Below are 20,891 nucleotides of genomic sequence, written 5' to 3' on the forward strand. Positions count from 1 at the left end.
ACAAGGAACGTTAATCTTGTCCTCTGCATTACCTCAATGAAGGATCTCATGGAGAAGAGGTTGGCTAGCATGGTGGACAGGCCCTGGGCCAGACAGCTCTGGGCAATGAAGCCGGCTTTCAGTTCTGCCAGGCAGATAGCGTCATCACCCTCCTTCCAGTTCCAGCTTGGAATGTTCAGCAGATGGGCCTTCATCCCACGACATGATACAGACAGAAGTCACAAGATGAAAAAAAAAAAAAAAAAAACACTACAGGAAAGAATCAGATTTCTTAAAGGATTAAGTTAGTCAACACTCCCATGTGTAAATGAAGCTGGAGCTAGCTGGCCGTTGGCTTAGCTTAGCAACAGAAGAAAGGGAAACCGCAACCAAATGGCAACAAAATCCACACGACAGCATTTCTACAGCTCTCCAACTGACTTTTTAGATCTGTTAAGGTTTGTTTGATAAAACAAGCACAAAAACAGAAGTATAAAAAAGACATTTACTTATTTATGCATATTTATATGCAAACCTATTTCTTGACTTTTTTCTTGATCAACTACTGTCCTTGGAGACAAGACGTGAACAGGACACATTGCTTTTTGTTCTTTTCACTCTTTGGATTGGCTAATGGTAAAAGGTATCTCTATCTCTTTCTATCCTAGAATTATGCTAGGTAATTAATAAGCCCTTCTCATGAACTTTCTGCCTGGGTAGGAAGGTGTAGAACAGACAAGTTAGCAGTTAGCAAAAAGACATCTTCACAAAGTGCCCTAATATTCAGGATATTATGTTGCTAGGAGACAAACCATCACAAAATGTACCTTTTGTAATCCCTTGATTGCAGAGTTAAACTATTGGAATTTACCTCTAAGAAAGTGATTATGTGCTGATGGTGGGGATAGTGTGTGATGTCTTTAACAAGTAAAATATAGGACATTTCTGTATTAAAGATTTTTTTAACGCCCGTTCTTTGTATATTTTTTAGCAGATAGTAGTAAATAGTGAATAAAATTGACATAGTGACTGTACAGTTAGTTAGCTTAATAATAAAGATATTTGTACTTGTAACTCTTTTTTTATACAATAATATTTTTCTAGTTGTTGTCCCACCTTAAGCTTCTTACCTTATTGTGATATTGTAGCATCTGTGTAATTATTCTGATCTTGGGATGGTAGTTTTTGATTGAGATTACCCTAGAAGAAGAAAAGCATCAAGGCATCAGTCATACTGAAAAATAAAAACACACTCCCTCTCAAAGTCCATTTCAGAAGTCCAAATGGTACCTCATGATGTTGGAGGCATCCTCAGCATCAGGATCTGCACAATATTTATTGGCTAGGATTAGGCAGGCATCTGCTGACTCGATCTATGTGTGTGTGAAGAGATGATGTTATTATAATACATGTCTTTATCTCTATTTCTTGTCAAATCTTTTTACCACCAAAACCAATTCAATTAGTCAAACTGCACAGCCTTTTATTATTATTTTTACTGATTGTGTGTTATAAGTCAACTAAATGGACACATTTTCAGTTGTTATAACTACAATGACAAGGCCTGAGAAAGGCAAACTCCATCTATTCATTGATTACTGATAAACCACTGCTTGATTCATTGTGACTCCTGGAAATACAAAGCAAAAATCTAAATTGATTTATCTTTTGAAAAATGGATGTTTCATGATGTATCTGCATGTTGGCTTAATGGTAAATTCAAAAATACATCCAAATTCCAATGTTCTTATTGTGCTCACCCTGCAGGGTAACCCAGAGGGGGGAAAAAAAACTCAGAATATCCACTAAAAAGCTGTTAAATTCCACATATTTCTATAAACATGGCAATACATAAATATATTTCACATAGCACTGATACCATTGTGTAATAAAATGTAAGCAAATATATCCATTATGTTTCAAAAATTGAGTAAAATGGCCGCTATGTTTGATGTATGTGAAGCCAAGTTAGGAAAAGTCAGAGTACTTTCAGAGTTTCACATGTTCAATTCATTTTCTAGCTCACAATTTGTTTTTTGTTGTTTTTATTTGCACACAAAAAAAAAACCTTGGAAAGACTGCTGACTAGCTCAAAATTCCTACCTCTTTAATAGTCAAAAATAATAAGATCTCACATTGCTATAATTTAAAAAGAAAACTGCAAACGTACATCGAACACTGACCTCCTAATGAAATCTCCATAACACACCAAACTCCCTCCTTGCACTGACTTTCTCACTAAAAGTACATCATTTCTCTTGTATTTGTTGCTAGAACTAAAGCAGGTAGAATATGGTGGGCCCAACTGCCTCAAATGTGCCTAATTACATCTAATAATAGATATTTAATGGACTGACAATATCTGAACTCATTTAACTGAGCCATTTATCTGTCATTATGAATCTACAATTAAGTTAAATAACTGTAGCGTAGAACGTGGTGTTACTCAACCTCTCTAAGAGTCTTGATACTGACTGTACCTTCACTCTGGCCAGATCGTGAGGGTTGAGAACAGATCCCTGGTAGAACTCTACTTGGGTAAAATGGCGTTTAAACAAGGCTTCCAGCTCAAGATTAGGGGAAATACTAGCACACACACAGAGGGAAAAAAAAGGACAAGTGTGAAAACATGTACTTTATATACAATACAGAATGACTGTGCATCGTTTTAGGCATTGTGATGAGTGCTAGTACACGTGGTATGGAGGAAAAAGTTGACTTACTTATGGAGAAAAACAATTTCTACATTGACATCATCCCTGTCCTTGTGTAGGAAGTCTTTGAGGAAGTTGGAGACACTTTCAAGGGTAATATGACCACAGACCACAATATGCCTGGAAGGGGGGAAGAAATCATCTTGAGTGGGCAACATAAATCATTGCAGACATTGGCATGTCTCCCAAAGATAATCAGTCTAACCAAAGCATACCAACATCTAACTCAATGATAGAATTAAAAAAAAGACGCCAAGAAATGTCTTTTCAAAGCAAACAACTAAGTGAATTATATCTTTTTTGCCATAAAAGTGAATATTTTCCCCCATGTAATGAAAGGGGTTATATTCTGCACGACAAGCGCAATCAAACACTCAACTCTGAACCACTTTAGAAAATCTAAGATATAATCACACAGCCCGCAGTGGTTGGATTGTCATCCGTTCTCAATATAAAAACTGTCCCTTCGGCCAAACCACCCCTTTGCGAGCTGAATGGATGTTGACAAAGACATGTACATCAATATGATCATGCTTTTATACAGAACATTACTAAAAACGTTCAAAGTGATTTGAAGGCCCAGGGTTGACACAAATTCTAAACAGGACCTCAGTGTTTTTGACGGTTACTTGGCAAGATTCAGCGGCGAATTACAGCAGGGGGATCTGTCAGACTGAGCACGGGACTGATTGCAGAACTGAGGAAGTGGGAGGTTAGATTAGAGTGATTTGGGGTTGAATCCTGTTTGGATTTTGACTGTACTCTAGGCCAGAGTGAGCAAGTTCAAAGGTCAAAGTTGCACAGTATAAACTGTGAGGTTAGAGTACTAGAAATGACTATTTGCCTTGGATTATTATTCAACATTTCTCATCTATAAAACAATACTTTAAAAAGTAGTTTTCAGCGCCTAAGAATTTCAAGAGATAATTTCAATTCCTGCAATTTATAGCATCTATTCTACAGGAAAACATTTTCTTTGCTCAATTTATGGGAAGGTTTTAGGTTATCGTCGTGCAGTCATGTTATTATGACAGTGTTAGCCGTTCTCTTAAAGCTCTAGTGCGGCACTTTTGTCTCCATCCATAAATCCATAAATAGTTTATCCACACTCATGTTAGCAGAGGGCTAACCAGAAGCAGCAAAGTGGACTAGCATATCTGATACACATCCTCCCAGCAAAGATAGACAAACTTCATCTCCTGTGAAATGCAATAGAGATCTACATCTACTAGAGAGAATAATGAGCATTAGGAGAACTTGTTTAGAGAGGGCTTGAATGCAAATGACGTTCATTATTAATATGTGAAAGTGCTGCACTATAGCTTTAATAAAGCTGGAGAAGTAACTGTTGTATAAAAAAAAAAAAACAACTTGCAAAGTGATACTAACACCAGTTTTCAGCCATGATATGGCTATGATATGCAATTTAATCGAATTAATGTTGCGGATATAGGACTTTTTAAATGCTTCATTGCCACTGTGGTAAGCTGAGCAGTCCTTCTGGAGTTATATATTTAAATGTGACCAAGCTGCATTGCCAAAGCCCTACATGATGTATCCAAACAGAATCCAGCCCTTACGTTGACATGGATTAGTGTGGACACTCAGCAGACTCTTTAATTACCCTACAGAGACCTGTAAGGCAATCTGTGTAATGACAATGGTCTTATCCACTACTTAGCAGGATGTGCCAGGAGACAATTGAACCACTTTAGTTTTGAGCGGCTGGGTACTGGACGGCTTTGCACTTACGGGTATTAGGTTACGCCTTACTAAAATTAAAAAACACTGTAGTCATATCTATTCACTGTTCAAGTTCTTATGACCACACTTGATTTGTTATGACAGGTTTCCTTCAATTCATTATCATGTTCATATACACCAGAAGGAAACTCTCTGGCTATCACATTAACCTTTAACAGACTTCTAAAATCATATAGAAAATGACTGAAATCTGGCTCCGTTTGGCAAGTTTAGAGGAAAACAGAAATCTTTATTGATGTTAGATGAGAGCCACAGTCGCGATCACTATAGTGTGTTCCTCTCCTAAAGCAGATGGACCTGGTAGAGCTGAACTGAAGTGGATTTGGCAAAAGGATGTGACAGACATATGGAGGGAATGGCAGTTCCTCGATGTTGTAGGGACATAATGGTCTTCACAGATGTCGTCTCTGTCCTTTTTTTTTTTACGAAAAAAAAAAAAAGAAAAATCGAATGAGAAGTCGTGATGGCAAGGTTGGCCAGAGTTGAGCAAAAGGGCCATGTGGTCGTACAAGATGATGAGCTGCGATGTCTGTGGGCAGCCAGCAGTCTTTGGCGCAAGATGTCTCTCATTTCAGCAAAAGAAAAACATCAGTTCTCCTATTGGGAGTAGTCTGTTTGCCCTTCTCTGAGAGTAGAGGGCACACACAGACTTATGTGGCATCAGATTTGGCTTCAATATTGGATCATGAATCTCACAGACATTCGTGCACAATGAAATCTGAGCGCGCAAATTAATTGACATACACACTCACAGGGCCACACACGAGTTGCTGTCTATCACTCTGCATAGGCGATTTTTGCAAAGCAAAGCTTCCTTCTTCATTATTAAATAATGTTCCTGCTCCTGGTACAGTCAGTGGGTTGAGGTTTAGGGTTCAAGATATTCTCCTTCAATTAATGGACCTCATTATAATCGGCCTTCATTTAATACGGTTTTCCTCTTTCAGAAAGGTGATAGTGGCAATGCTGGGAACTAGTTAAAATATCACCTAGGATATGATGGATACTGTAATTTGACTATTGACTATTTGTTGAAAAGTTGTTTCCTCTTAGTTACAGTGATTCTTCACCCAAAGCCTCTCAAGTACTCACAAATAATTGTGTTCAGCTGTTAATGCTTTTACCCCACTGCATTAAATTTTTGCGACTCCTTGACGCCGAAGGAACCAGCCACATACTGTATATTTAGCTTCAAGCTATCAGTGACAAACAGCTCAGAACAACCAAACTGCCCAAAAGCAAAATAAACTCTCAAGTGCATCTCCTGCTATAATCTTGTCTCTCTTTATCCGGCCATACACTCAGTAATCCACAAATACTTTGATAGGAGTTCACGTCATCCAGTGTGCATAAGCATAAACGGGTTTGTTCGACTGAATGAACTGCCGTGTCACACTCATCCACGCTCTTTCACAGCAGGACTGAACCCAACATGTTGTTTGTTTGTTATTTTTTTAGCTCAAATCAAATCAAACCAAATGTATTACTGAGTATATGGCTGGATTAAGAGGACATGGAATATGTACTTTTGAGTTTATGAACTGACATTTTTGGGCAGCTTTGCCATTGTCACTAGTCAGATTCCATGAGCTTCAAATCAAATATACTGTATGTGGCTGGCTTCTCTTGACTTCTGGAGTAACAAAGAAGTGATGCAAGAGGCCATTCTTGAGTACTTGAAAGTCAAAATACACTTTTTTAGGTGAAGTATCACTTTTAATGTGATTGTATATTACAGCTCAACCTTGATAAAAATCCAGAACTCAAGTAAAAAGACAACAAACAAAAAAAAACCAGATTTTTCAGATAAAACCATTGACATCCATCAAAAAAAAAAAATGGTTTCACACAATCAGTTTGAATGCAAAAAGGGTAAAACAGAGCGTGCACACACAACATGCAGTTAGGGAACATCCCAGGGTGTCATCAGGGATGCACTGGATATCAAATGAACAAACAAAGAGCTCAAACATCAGCAACAGATGTCACTCACTTGGTACTGCTCTAATCCTTCGGTCAGTGATGACTCTTACTGTAAGACTCATTGTCGTCACAGTTTTGCATTTCAGTACAACTTTGTACCTGTTTTATCATCTTACCAGGAATTTGTAACCTCAAAATGTGCAAATGAATCACCTTAAATGGAGAATCCTAATGGCAAGCTGAGCATTAATAATATATACTGCTCTTTTTCTTAATCGTGCATTATTGAAAATTCTTATCTTGTGAGCCCTTACAGAAACATTTCAAAGGTGTATGTCAAGAGTTCATCCAGGGTTGAAGTGAGTTTCCGTGCCAACCCCTCGACAGAAGTTGGGGTTAATGGAAACCATAGAGCCATAATGGAAACCACAGAGCCCCAAGTGCAGCGGCGCCAACAAAACGCAACACTTGTCATTTTTATATCAGCATACACAAGCTGAGCGCTGTCACTGAGCTCACGGGTGTATGCTACACTGCACAGAGTACTATAAGCATGACATACAAAAAAAAAGAATCCAATGTGAGTTTCTCTCACTTCCAAGTAACCCTCAAAGCCTGTTTCAAATGACAGAATCCAGCAACACAGAGAGAAATACAGGCTTTTTTTTATAGTTTACAAAGCATTATGACCTCATTGTTTGCGAGCTCTGTAATCAGTCGGATACTTGTAATCTCCTAATCTCATATCCATGATAGACTTCTGACAACCGCAGCCCGACGGCGATGCTAAACCCACAGGACAAACTGGTCTTGTGTATGTGTCAGGTCATACACATGTAAACACCGAACACATACATAACTCAGTGATTATGCAAAAGTGCCTGGTGCCACTCGAAGCCTTTGTGTTTGGTGGATTGTTACCATGTGTCTGCGTCGAGAGTAACCGAGAAGACGAGAGGTAGAAGGAGAAAATAAAGTGTGCGGGAGAAAGTATCCACGGTTTTGACAAGGGCTTCTCTCAGCACCCATTTGTGCGTCTGTACTGAGGTCACTGGCCAAACATAACATTTCATCAATCTTATCTCACTGGCAGGCAAACATTATTGAACAAAGACTCTTTTTTTCTCTCTCTCTCTTTCTAAAGCCTCTTTCTACTTCTGACTTCCTAGAATCGGCCTCACTGAATGAAAACAGTGAGAGAAAGACATAGTAATAGATGTGAGTGCCGTAGAAAGAATAGAAGAAAATGAGAGGGAAAAAAGAACAAAACAAAAAAAGTAGGATCATCCATCGCCTGTTCTGGACACACATTTGGATTAAATAGATCTGTGTGCTGAATATCAGTCAAGTTTGAGCCACGAGGGAAGGAGAACAGTACTGCACAGCGAACACTGTGGTAACCATGGATAGAAAATAACCACAGCGTCGCACATACTTGACAGTACACTGGAACCTCTGACATGAATAACAAGAGCCTCTGGAGACAAACTCCACCACACAGACACAAGAACCGGGCAAGCACCTATAGAACCAAAGCAAGCAAAAGCAAGCCAAAAGCAATTGAGAGCCTCCAATGGGAGCGAGGCGACCAGCATTCAGGGTGTGGGAGCTGACTGAAGATCAGGGCCAGAGTCATGTCAAGCATTGATGATGTGATGGGCTAAGCGGTGACAGACGACAGGAAGATGGCTTTTTCATTCCCAACAATGAAGAAGCCATAAATCTGCAGGTCATAGAGAGCATGCCGGAGGTGATGCACTTAAAATTCCATAAAACATGCAAGCAAAATGAAACAAGAAAAAGAAAGGATATCTTGCAATGGTCATTGAGATTGATGATGCTTGAAAAGACCACCAATAAAAATGCACTTGCAGATGTTTAGATTTTTTTTTCTATTTCTTGTGGAAAAATCCTTTTGAAGCAGATAGTAGGGGTTTCATGACTATTTCCTTTCACTTTGAGAGATCCTAATTCATCCCTAGCAGCGAAACTGTATTAATGAGGGAGTAAATATAGTATAAGAACACCGAAACATTGCAGCACCGTCTAAAAGTGTAGTAGTCATGAAAGCTCTATTTTCCAAATTAAATTAATGCGCAACACAGAATGTTTCAAGGGGGACAAAGAAAGAAAAGCACAGCACACAAATGACTTCAGGAAAAGCTCTGATTGAGGGCAGAGAGAGGTAGAGAGAGTTAAGACAAGCAGAGAGAGAAAGAAAGAAAGAGAGAGAGAGAGAGAGAGAGAGAGAGAGAGAGAGAGTGTGAAAGACAGCATAAAGGGGCATGGACATGTGTGTCCTGATGGCCAAGGTCTCCAGTCACGCAGTGTGACATAACATTATAATTTTACCATTCTAATGAGTTAAATAACCCCCGGTAACTATCAAAACTTCAGGGAGGAGGGGGGGTGCATTTGAGTCACACAACCACACCTTGTCTGCATATCAACTTACTTTCTGCCTCGTGTCGAGTTATAACTCCCTCCGTATTTCTTCCGATTAAGGATGAGAGCAGCAATTTCTGGCACGTAGCGAGCAAACATGGCCTACATGCATGGAACAGAAAAAAGAAAAAGGCATGCAGAGAGGGTTCTACCGCACACAGAAAAACAGCAGAACCATCTGGAATACTTACTTTCTCCCATTAACCGCACTATAGGAACCACCATATTTCTTGCGGTTTCCTATTAACTCTATGATTTCAGGGACGTAGCTGGCAAACATGGCCTAAGGAGAAGATAGGAGACAGAAGAAGAGACTAAAAAAGAGACTACTACGCTGCAGAGTGGGCGATGGGGAGCATCAATCCAGATTTCTGAGGAGGGAAAAATATTTCTTTGTGATGTAAATCAAATAAACTCTCTCAACGTCCTTGCTTTACTTTAAAAAAAATAGAGAGAGCATTTCATGTCAAAAAAAAAAAATAGCCCCAGTTTGTAAAGTTAACAGGTTTAGTTAGTGGGCATAATTTTGTCACAGCTCAGTCTGTGAAAGCACCCAAACCCTTTCTGGAGAGCAGAATTATTTTAATTTACTTTTAAATCTACGGGAAAATAAAAACCTATGTGCCATGTTTTGTCCAACAAACACAGATGATCTGGCAGGTTGATTTGAATAGGCCCACCTGATGGTCCACAGCTGCAAAACACATTAAGACTCATTTGTTGGGCTAGAAAATGAGCTGGATGCATTTTGCAACAGTTCACAGCCAGCTATCCTAGCACTGCTCAGCAACACTCACTCATCCTGGCTTACGTTGACAAAAAAGAAAACTAAGAATGGATCCTGCCCTTCTAAATACACATTAAATCATTCTTGGAAAGTCCAGTTATAGATTTCCAGAAATAATGTGAAATGACGTGTGTATGATATTGTCCCTGGCTTTAAAATATCTCCAGCTTGGAGTCATTACTCAGCCACCGCTGCTGATAGAAAGCAGCTTAAGGTACTAGCCTAAACCCTTCCAGAGCGCTCAGCACCGAGGAAAACACACAACCTATCACCATGGCCACGACACAGGACACACTCACACAGCTGCATGTCGTCAGTGCACAGTGATGGCTATCCAAATAAAGTAAATCCTGCACAGCTTTTTACAAGAGACGATACATGAGGCGGTGTCTACCATGTGCGTTGTAAATGTGCAATCGCAGGTTTTACTGTGCTAACGGAAGCCCAACAGGACAACAGTTTGATAGTGAAAAGAGGGAAGGAGTGGGAGGCTGTTGTTGCTATGGTAACCAGTCAGGCCGGCCTAAGCCTCATCTCCCTGCTGCTGTGTTTGTTGGAATTGTGGGAAGAGACACAGGAGGTGGGGTGTCCTGAAACCGCATTTAAGAGAACAACATTATCAGACAATAGCTTAAACTCTACTCAAACAACAACAGAAAAGACACAAAAGGGGAGGAGCACATAGTAAGAACGTCAGACAAGATACAATAGGCTAACAAGGAGGCTACAGTACAACTACACAACCTTTACTGCTATACGCTGTAACATCTTAATGCTATATGCTAACATATCATAACACATATTTTTCAACATACTGACGAGATTTTGCATTCATAAATTAAGAAAACTTTTTTTTTTCAAAGAAATTTAAACAGTTCTGTGCAGCCTTTTGAAAGGGACAGGCAGGGTTTAGGGGAGGATAAGGGGAGGATGGGTTGAAGAAAAAGTCTGTTTTTTTTTTTTTTTTACCAAACCACCGAGGATGAAGAAGACCATAAACAGGCGTCCCAAGGTGGTTTTTGCATAGACGTCCCCGTAGCCAACCGTGGACATCGTCACCATCAGTAAGTAGACACATTCCCAGTAGGAAAGTGACTGGGAGTTTTGGAAGTTTTCCCAAGGATCCCCTGAGTTTTCCACCTACAGAGAGAAAGGGGGTGTGGGTGGTGGGGTGGGGGATAATGAGACATGACCCTGACATGACCACCAATTTGTTAACTGTTTCTCTGCATGAAGAATCTATTTGATCAGGTTTAATTAAAACCAGCTTCAAGAAGAGTTGCATTTGGCTTTGATTGAGTCTAGCTGTCTTTCTATGTTGAGCTTAGGCTACCACCTAGTGGTCAAGTAGGATGCAGCACTGAGCCGTGGAGTTGCAGAAAGATGCATCTAGATAGATTAATCTCACACATTTGCAATGCACTGATGCAAATATGATTTGCTGATTACATTTTTATGATTTTTGTAGATATTCTGCATAGTTTAATGCTAGATAAGACAAAATATGTGCATGGTTGAGTCTTTTTGTTTTGTTTTTCTTACAGAACCAAATCAGTGTTATCTCTGTTCATTTCGGTTGGTCCTGGATAATTTTTTGAACACAATAAACCATCTTCCATCTGATTTTATTTAAATCACGTTTTAAATGATCGGCGCTTAATTTAAGAAAACCTAGTTCGGTCTTAAACTGATGAAAAGTGAACTCAGTGTCTGTGAGCCTTTAGTGTCTCTTCAGGGTTTTTTAACAGCAAATTTTGATTCAATTTTAGTCGTTTTGACTTAGAATGAAAATTATTCAAGCTTCACTTTTAGTCCATTCAATTGTTAGTTTGAATCTCTTTATTGACAAAAGCTAACGAGTCAACCGGTATTTTTAAATCAGATTTTTTTGCAGATGAAATGAATACTAGATTTAAACTGTATAACAAAGTACTGTACGTCTCTTTGATTTAGAATTAAATGTGTCACAGCAAAATGTGATTTTACAGCCTTTCAAATCTTGAAGCATAATTCATCGATTTCTCAACAAACACGCTGGTGGTTGTTTATTCTGACAGTTGGTTCTAACGCATCCTCCTGTTATCAGTCAGTCAGTGCATATTTGGCAGCTGATGTGGGGGCAGTTTCGTCTTCAATGCCACCATAAAACTGTTTCTGCCATCAGTTACTGAACTTGGTCAGTGTTAAGTGCTGCAGAAAACCCTGACCTCATGTCAGTAAATCCCATGAACTCAGGTATGAAACTGTTACATTCCAGGAAAAGTGAAAGTATCTGATAAAGTTGTTTTGATGTAAAGAGAGTGAAACATGCCATTACAATATTTGTTCATGCAGTTATTTCTTCATTAAGCTAATTAAAAGGTAAAAGTGGACAATTATACCTGTCTTAATGAGACATTAATACATTGGCTCACTTACCAAATGTATGAACCCAGCAGCTGTGAGCCACGTGCTTATGAAGATAGAACACAGGTTCACCAGCTTGATGGAATTGCTGGATGGAAAAAAACAAAAAAATAAACAGAAATCCAGATTGTTAGAACAAAGAGTCAATTCCACAACAGTAGGTTCAACAAAACCTTTAGATAGAGGAGATGGGAACTCAATCATGGCCATTAAAACAGAAAGAGTGATTTTTATTCCATAAAAATGACTAAAAAATTACTGTGAAATAGCAATTACATGCAAATTGCTTGTGAAAGTTTAGATTCAGCAACTATAGATTTTCTGGCGAAAGGACAAGCGGAGCAAAATAGAAGCTGCTTTTTGATTTAGTGAGGAATTACAATCGTAACACTTGGCTAAGATGTGACATTGTTATTCATCATCCATCCATTTTCTTTACCACTTGTCCATTAAGGGTCACAGGGGGGCTGGAGCCTATCCCAGCTGACATTGGGTGAGAGGCGGAGTTCGCCCTGGACGGGTCGCCAGTCCGTCGCAGGGCCATCAGGAGCAATTAGGGGCTCAGTATCTTGCTGAAGGATACTTCAACGTAGTCACCGGGGGAAGTGGGGATCGAATCAGCGACTCTTAGGTTACTTGACGACCACTCTACCTCTGAGCCATGCCGCCCCTATCATTCATCATCCCATATCAGATCGTATGGTGTCATATCATATTCCATCATTACCACATCACTACTTACCAATATAATTGCATTATCACCCTGTATCTAAAGTCATGTAGTGAAATCGTATGAAAATGAAAATAATTCAAGGATGTGCTAGTGAAGAAAGCACTGGTCTTACCTTGTTTTCAAGATATTCAAAAACTGTAAGATTTCCGAGAACTGTATCAATCTTAGTGCTCTCAGGAATCTTAAACCTGCCAGAAAGAGAAGGAGGAAGAAAGAGACATATCGGGAAAGATTAGCATGAACAACTACAGACAAAAGACCAGGGTAATGCTAATGTCACATTACATTTATAGTGATGCATTTACTGTATCTATCATTAAAACAACAGCAGACTACCAGAGTGGCAGCTGGAAAAGAAAGGCATGTACATGAGTTCATTCACAGGAGCAGCGTACTGGAGGTGTTGTCGTTTCGTTGTTTTGTCAAAAGAATCATCAAATCAGATCAAATCAACTCATATCAAGCCAGAACAAATTAAATTAATCTTTTAAATCAAATCAATAATCAAATCAAAACAAATGTTTGAGTGTTACTGAGCATACAGCTGGACAACGTGCTTAAAATGTTAACTGACATTTTTGACAGTTTTTCTATTGTTTGTGGTTGGTGACCATGAGGCGTTGTTAGCATCAAGCTAAATTTACATGGCTGGCTCTTTCTGCATTATGGAATCAGGAAAAAAGTGACTGAGGGAATAAGTATTTGTGAGCTGAAGACAAACAGAGAGTACTTGAAATGTAAATTAGACTGTACAGGTGAAATAACCTTGACAGACAACTTATGATGGCAGCACCACTGTTAATAGAAAATAATAAAGCATCTGTTCTTGAGTTTAAAGCAACAAAGTGCTTCTGAGTAACAACTGTTTACACGCAGCAATGAGAGATTTCGCCTAATGTCACAACCAACAGTGTAAAGGTTTTACACCTGCTCTTACATTTAAAAAAAAAATCATTTTCAACATTTACTGAGATCGTTTGACTTATATCTAAAACCATCAGGGTTAGATTAAATGTTGAAAAGAACCAGCATCTTTTTATTAACTTTGCCTTGACCCATTTTCAAAATCTGGAGTATTACATGGAGAAATTATTATTCATATTGGCACACTTTGAAAACCTTTACCATTTGCAAAGTCCTTAATTTATATTCATGTCAGTGTGCTGCTTCATAGAGGAAACAAAAACCCTAAAAACCTTCCTTCACTGCTGTGGGGGAATGTTGTATATCTGCTGCAGTATGGCAGTGTGAAGCCTGGTTCTCAGATGGACCACTTGTGTTTCTACAGAACAAGAAGTTTAAAAAAACTGTACGAGCTATGAGAGAGTGTGGCTGGCATCCCCTTGTGTATCTAGGAGTGTGTCATTAAGGCAAAATGTGGTCTTAGAGAAACCGACTGTGACAGGAAATTGAGAGTGTGAAGATGTGTGTGTGAAGTACAGGTCGGAACATCAACATTTTAACCCAAGCCTGAATTGGTCTCGAGTTCTAGATGACTACTTCAGCACCTAATTTTTATAGCCATTATAGAACGAGTGTTATGTTTGGAAACAATTCTCGTCCTTTTAATAACATGTTCCTGTCTTTTGATTTGTGGAAATCATATTCCAACCACCTATCTGTAGCGGACGTCCCACGAACCCACCCAGTTTGTCTGAACCCCACTTTGGACACCAATGGTTTTTAGGATTATCATGCGACACCTGCCTCATTGTCTTTTTAGTACAGCAAATAATCCTGTGAAATATTGGCTCTTGCATCAGTGGTTGACTAAGTCTGACTGACAGAAAATTAAAGTATTCATATTAAGAATGCTGAGCTACCACTAAAGAACAGGCAATCCCAAACTTTTGTGAAAGAAAAATTAAAATCTGTATCGATTGTGTCCCTACCATTTCTGAGCGCATTCAGAACAATCCTCTCTATAAGCAAAAATGTTTTTTTTTACCCCAGTTGGAGAGAACGCGTAAACAGGACCAGAACGATCCTGCCTGCTTTTCCTTTTCCTCCTGCGCATGATGGCCCTGTCTCACTCTGTAGCCATTCTGGAAAAGTTCCCCACAGGACTTCTTTCGCCTCCATGTCTCTGGGAGGGTCTCCAAGTTAGCATCACTGAGGGTACGCCGGTACACAAGCAGCTTCGGAGGAATCATTGTAACTTGTTAAAAAAAAAAAAAAAAGGAATTCCTTTTCTCTTCTGCAGCCAAGATGATCAAAAGATTTAGGGCCTATTATTTCTCAAAGCACCTCCACAAAACACCTTAAGATCATTCCTTATAAAAGCAACAAGAAAAAAGCCAATCTTCTTAAAGAGATAACGATCGATGGTCACTGCTGACAGACAAACTAACACCAACAGCTGGAACTGTCCTGTCTAAGCATGTCAGACATGATAGGGATTGTGTTGGCGTGTGCAAAATGTCAGCACTCATATATGTGTTTATTTTACTATTTTTTTCATTTTTCATTTTGTTACAGTGCCTTTAATCCTCATAACCCAAACAGATTTACCTTTCTCTCCTTTCGATGCTATACCATTAACCACTCTAATGCTTTGTACTGATCAACACACCGCAGAGCCAAACCCATTTTTTGGGATAAAAAAAAAAAAAATCGACTGACCCCTTCACCTGGGATTAGCAGAGATGAAAATAAAATGAAAAAGTGCTGGACAAAAACAATAATCCTTACTTGAAATCTAGTCCTGTTTCCAAAGGAAATCTTAAATATGTCCATCACAAACAGCTGTAGATCCTGGACTGTTAAAGCCTGCATTCAATTTAAATGTTTGTCAGTCGAGTCACATGAAACGGAAGAACTTATTTCAGATTATGGATAATTTTATGCATTCAAAAGTCATTCATATATGACTTTATAGCACAAACATCTTGTATTTATCTCCACAAAAGAGAATATAATTTAGGTGCTGTTTATTCAACTGTTAGCAGGATTCAGCAAATAATTATCCACACGAATATCAAGTAAGCTGATGCAAATCTGAATCTTGAAGTCGATACGGTTCATAGAGAAGAGTAGTAAAGGAACAGAGAATTCTGAAGCAAGACATTACGAACATGGCAAATGGTATATTCTTTCACAAAATACAGTATGAGAACAAGACATTAAAACTCGTCAAGACCGCAGTCATAGGGACAGTGGGTCTGGAGGCCTGACACTTCTTAGCGTTTTTATTCATTTAAACAATTGGAATTTCAACATTACATTTGCTTCACATTTTAATGCATGATCTGGCTGAAGGGAAGTGTTTTCATGATTACAAGGTTGCAACAATATGTTTGCCTGAGATGGGAACATTTATGACTTCTGACTGGTTTTCTAGTTTTTAATGCTTTTTGACAGTCATGAAACAGTTAGTGTACGTGTATTTTTATGTGTTCTCATAAAAAAAAGGAATGAGCTATTTAATTTACTCAGAAAAAAAAAAGCATTTAATCTTCCCCAATAAATATCAAGATGTCCCAGTTTTCATGTGGGGCTTGAACCCAGTATGTATTTATGCATCTGGTGGTCCAGACCGAGACAAGAATCTCAAAACCCCACGTGCAAACGTAACCTGATCTGTCAGGCGATCTGTCCACACACATTTATAACTTGCGAATGAATGAAAAAAATGGCACAAGTATTTTTAGACGATTGTATCAAGAGGATGCTTTCTAAAAGAAACTGTAATCATATCTGAGAAATTTCATTTATAATCTTAGCTTGAATCAATTCTAATCAGTAAGACACAAAAATATTCAAGTTTGTGTGCATTTGTAAAATTGTACGCGTTTTCAAATTTCTTGGTGTTCGTGTGTGTCCTGGGAGACGCATTTGTGAGTTCCACAAATTACAAGCAAATTTAAAAAAAAAAGAAAAATCCATGTTAATCTCCATGTTATACACATTTATGAGTCTACTCATAAAAATCTGCTATTTTCTCTCCATAATATCTAAATATTGGGGAAATGGCATCAAAATTTGTCCTGAGATACAGATTTTATTGTATATCTGTGTCCTTGTGTAGTTGGGTGTGTATATGCGTGCCTTGTATTCAGTATTATTTTGCGACACATCTTTTCACACAATCACATGTGAGAACAGGAAAAAAACAAGCTTCCACATGGCTTAACATTTATTTTCCTCCAGAGAATAAACGTATTGTAATGGTGTCCTCACAAGTACAGTTGTGTGCGTGTGCGTGTGCTTGTGCGTGTGTGTGTGTGTGCGCGCTTTGTTCATGTGCATGTGTTGAAAACCTCTCAATGAATCTCTGGCTGCTTGAACACGTGTTCATGTATGAGAAAATCCCTTTCCCACACATGCCAAAGCCTCTTGCAAACACAACTGTCATGCACACGTGTCAGCTGGCCAGATGCTCATTCAGAAAGTGTTTTTTCTGCTTGCTTCATTGAGGCTTTGCGAGCCAGAGCATGGCCTCTCTGTTTCATGTCCTGGCAGAGCAGCCTGCTGGGACCTTTTATCAATCAGCAGTCTGGGATGGTTCATCTGAGATAATACTGACAGTCGTCCCAGCCAGGATTAGATTATACGATGCTGCACTAAACTCACGCACCCTGTTCATGTGGACACAGCAGTTTCAGAGGACATGTAGTAATATAGAACTGTAAAACCGAGCAACACTTTATCTTAGATGTTAATTATAAGACCAAAATGGGTGTATTAAATAATGCAAACTGCAACGGGAGAGAATGGCTGCATAAAAAGAGACTGTGTAAATTTCTCCTTTAATGTAGGTGCAGGCTTCCTGCCAGAACCTTAAGGGCCATATAAGCAAATACGCTCCCACCAATGTGAAGTACTCCAGTATGGCTCTGAGGTAGAGTGGCCATCTAGCAGCCGAAGGGTCGCTGGTTCGATTCTCACTTCCACCAGTGACCATGTCGAAGTGTCCTTGAGCAAGACACTGACCCATAATTGCTCCTGATGAGTAGGGTGGGACCATCAGTATGTGAATGGGTCAATGAGATGACACTGTAAAGCGCTTTGAGTGCCGCTACAGAAGAAAGGCGCTTTATAAAAAAATGAGTCCATTTACCATTACCAAGTACTCCTTCTTTTAGTAGGAAAGATTAAAAAGTACATTAAAGCACCACCAGAGGGCAGTAGCAGGTTAAAATAAAAGCCTCCCTTAAAGGCTACTGCATTTTCAGGGCTACTTATCATCTTTAACATTTAGGTTGAAACCATCTTGACTAATGCTTGAGAACACATCAGATACATCTCGTCCACAAATAATCAGAAATAGTCGTGCTGTTCCCAGTAGTTTTGAAATGATTGAGGATAAAAGGAGCAAATTAACCATAGAGGTGTGGAAGCTGAGGAATTCAGAAGCCACGGTAGCAAATTTCAAAGTGTCATATGCTAATCCTATATCACCACTTCTCTCTGGGGAGCAATGCTCAGTTTAAGGAGTTAAAGGAGATCATTTTATGTGTTTCCAGAGGAAGAAGTCAGTATGCCCTCTTACATTAGCTGCATATCTCTCTCCTCCTCTTAATCAATGTCTGTTTTGCAAGGGCAGTGCAGGGAGAATATAACTTGTAATACAATCGAGCATATACTTCCTCAGATGCAGGGTGCATAGCAGCAGTACCGCACAGCACAGGGCAGAGGCCCTATTAGTGCTCTTTTTATTAACTGAGTATTCCTTCCCTGGGTAGCAAATGTTCTCCTCCTATGGGCTAGAGCTGAAAGAGTGAAGGTAGTGTAATTATGATGTATAACACCGGTTGGGGTGTGTATATTCCTCCAGTGAATGGAAAAGATCATCTAATCCACTGGAAACAAATGCCACAATGCATATTCTTAACAGTCAGCTCGGCCTTCTCGAACAGTATGAGGGGGAGAGAATTAACTAACTTAACTAACACTTAACTACATCAAAGTAGCACCAAATATTGATTTGGTTATGGATTATTTTCATAACCACAATAGCTCTGTCAATTCACCGATTGGAAACTTATTCAAGTATGTGTTTAATTATCTTCTGTTGTGGCCCCTGTGGCCAAATTTGGCCCACTGTGAGATTAGATTTTTTTTTTTTTTTTTATGTAAAGCATTATTTTGCCATTTTCTGTTTTGTGAGGACAAATGTTCCTTAAATACATAGTATCTCTAATTATTAATCTTTTTTTCAAAATTTAATCAGGCAGCAGAGCGGCACTTTCCAGAGGACCAAAAGAAGATACAAAGAGAGTGGTCCACAGCAAAAAAGGTATTTGAACAATGTAATATGGGTTTATGTGGATCACCGTATATTTTGAGTTTAAGCCATCCGAGGGAAAAAGTTTTGAAACCTCTGATCCAACCCAAGGATGAAACAAGAAATCCCGTAAAACCAAAAAGAAAAATAGTGATCATAGGGAAGGTTTGTAACGTAATGTATCAAAGACTATATGACATGGAGCAGCCCTTCCTACAGCAGCCCATCAGTATTCTGGTTGCTATCACCAGCGTGTTAGGGTTCACCACATCCTCCTGTAAATCTGTTTATTTTATAAGGGCTGATTTGCAACACTTGATGTTGCCTTTAACACATGGGAAAGCACAACACCAGTAAACACGCCAGCGGTGGGAGTTCTGTTACTATACGGCACCGTGGTTATAAATGTCCAGCACAGCAAAAATAAACATGCTCTAATGTTTTGAGGAGATGCCACCTGAGATGTCCTCCTCCTAAAAAATGGTCCCGTTTTCGAAATAATAGCCCTTACAATGCCAATTAATGTCACTAGATTCCAAATTAGCTTACAATTCTCGCACATCTCACTTATTTATTCACATCAACCCAGACTGCACATAAAAGGAGGCTCTGCTTTCTATTTCAGCCCCAGATACAGGTTATTTAATGATCACACCATAATTATTCTCTGCAGAATGTCAAGCAGCAGCCGGACCACCATTTCACAGTCTTTCATCATCCTCATCAAGGCCGTAGCACCAACGATTTTCATGGGGATGAGACGAGGACAACTTACATCATGAACACTGGCAACCAGATTACTTGGTCATATCTAATTCATTACACAACCTTGAGGTACTCGTCGGTTACAGTGACACAGCTGCACCACCTAACAGATATTCACAGTTTCAATTTACTCCAGAAATTTGGGGAATCCAGTAGGCTGTTGAAAAGGGAAAAAAAAGAACAACCTTCCCACTGACGCTTCCACATCTCTGCAGCTCTGACAGATATTCACTTCTTTATATCCCATGCTGTGACTAATAAAAAGATAATGATGGTCCATTTCATGAGGGGTGTCAATTATATACATAAATGTGTGTCTAGAAAGTACAGATATGATATGGTTATGAATCTGTATTGTTTCACTGAATTCCTGTGTTCAGCTCTTGCAATTCAGTTTCAGTTCAGGATCTTTCGATGTCTGTTAACATTTAATGGATGCTAGCTATTTTGAAAACTGTTTTCACTTTTGTCCGCAATGCATTTATCAAATGACACCTACAGAAACCCGCTTAGGCCAAAATGTTATCATGGCAATGGATCAGCTAAGAAACCCCCAAAAATTAGCTGTTATGTACATAGAGCAGAGCAGTGGTTCCCAAACCTTTTTAAGTCCTGACCCCCCTAAACAAGCTAACCTCCTGCTGTGTATCCTGCTATTTCCACGGATGGCGTTAGCATCAGCAGAGGCTATGCTAGCACTTTTAGCATTAGTGCTAGCTCTCTCAGACATGGTTACCGGACACCCTGCTGCAGATGGTTTCCCAATTAGGTTGTTCTCTTTAGCTATTGTACTGCCCCACTACTGCCCCTGGTGGCAAGGGATAGAATAGTTCCAACCCATTTTCAGTTTATCCTGCCCACAGCCCTACTCTGCCTCTGATTGGCCAATGCTAAGTGCTTTAAGGCAAGCTTGGAGAAGATCATCATCACAAGCGATAAAGTGAAAAAATTATCTACTCTGTCTCAAGGGGCAGTTAGGTGTCTACACTGCAAGAGGTGAATTAGAATTATGAGACATGAAAACTACTCAAATCACAAAATACAGAATTAAACAATACTATATGATTCAAACTGACTACTTCAAAAAGTTAAAGTAAATGACTGCAATTCTACCAACAACACTAAAATAACAGAAAACTCTGCAAAATC

At 39.1% G+C, this 20,891-nt stretch overlaps 1 protein-coding gene across 10 annotated transcripts in view; it reads right to left on the reverse strand.

The window, feature by feature from the left end:
- Positions 1-20,891, reverse strand: part of kcnma1a (potassium large conductance calcium-activated channel, subfamily M, alpha member 1a) — a 158,811-nt gene that overhangs the window by 42,833 nt on the left and 95,087 nt on the right. For 8 of the 10 annotated variants that reach the window (XM_086180563.1, XM_086180562.1, XM_086180561.1 and 5 more), the window contains exons 6-14: positions 12,864-12,939; positions 12,031-12,106; positions 10,582-10,752; positions 9,017-9,108; positions 2,703-2,813; positions 2,460-2,565; positions 1,270-1,352; positions 1,110-1,179; positions 33-188 (exon numbers count right to left, since the gene is read on the reverse strand). In XM_086180563.1, coding sequence (XP_086036689.1) covers positions 33-188; positions 1,110-1,179; positions 1,270-1,352; positions 2,460-2,565; positions 2,703-2,813; positions 9,017-9,108; positions 10,582-10,752; positions 12,031-12,106; positions 12,864-12,939 — 941 coding nt within the window. Of the gene's footprint in view, positions 1-32; positions 189-1,109; positions 1,180-1,269; positions 1,353-2,459; positions 2,566-2,702; positions 2,814-8,835; positions 8,928-9,016; positions 9,109-10,581; positions 10,753-12,030; positions 12,107-12,863; positions 12,940-20,891 lie in introns of all 10 variants that reach the window. The other 2 variants (XM_086180558.1, XM_086180554.1) reach the window with 1 other exon arrangement.

This window comes from Aulostomus chinensis, chromosome 16, assembly GCF_037954235.1.
Source record: "Aulostomus chinensis isolate RoL2024-O1b breed Wild chromosome 16, RoL_Achi_v1.0, whole genome shotgun sequence".
NCBI lineage: Eukaryota > Metazoa > Chordata > Actinopteri > Syngnathiformes > Aulostomidae > Aulostomus > Aulostomus chinensis.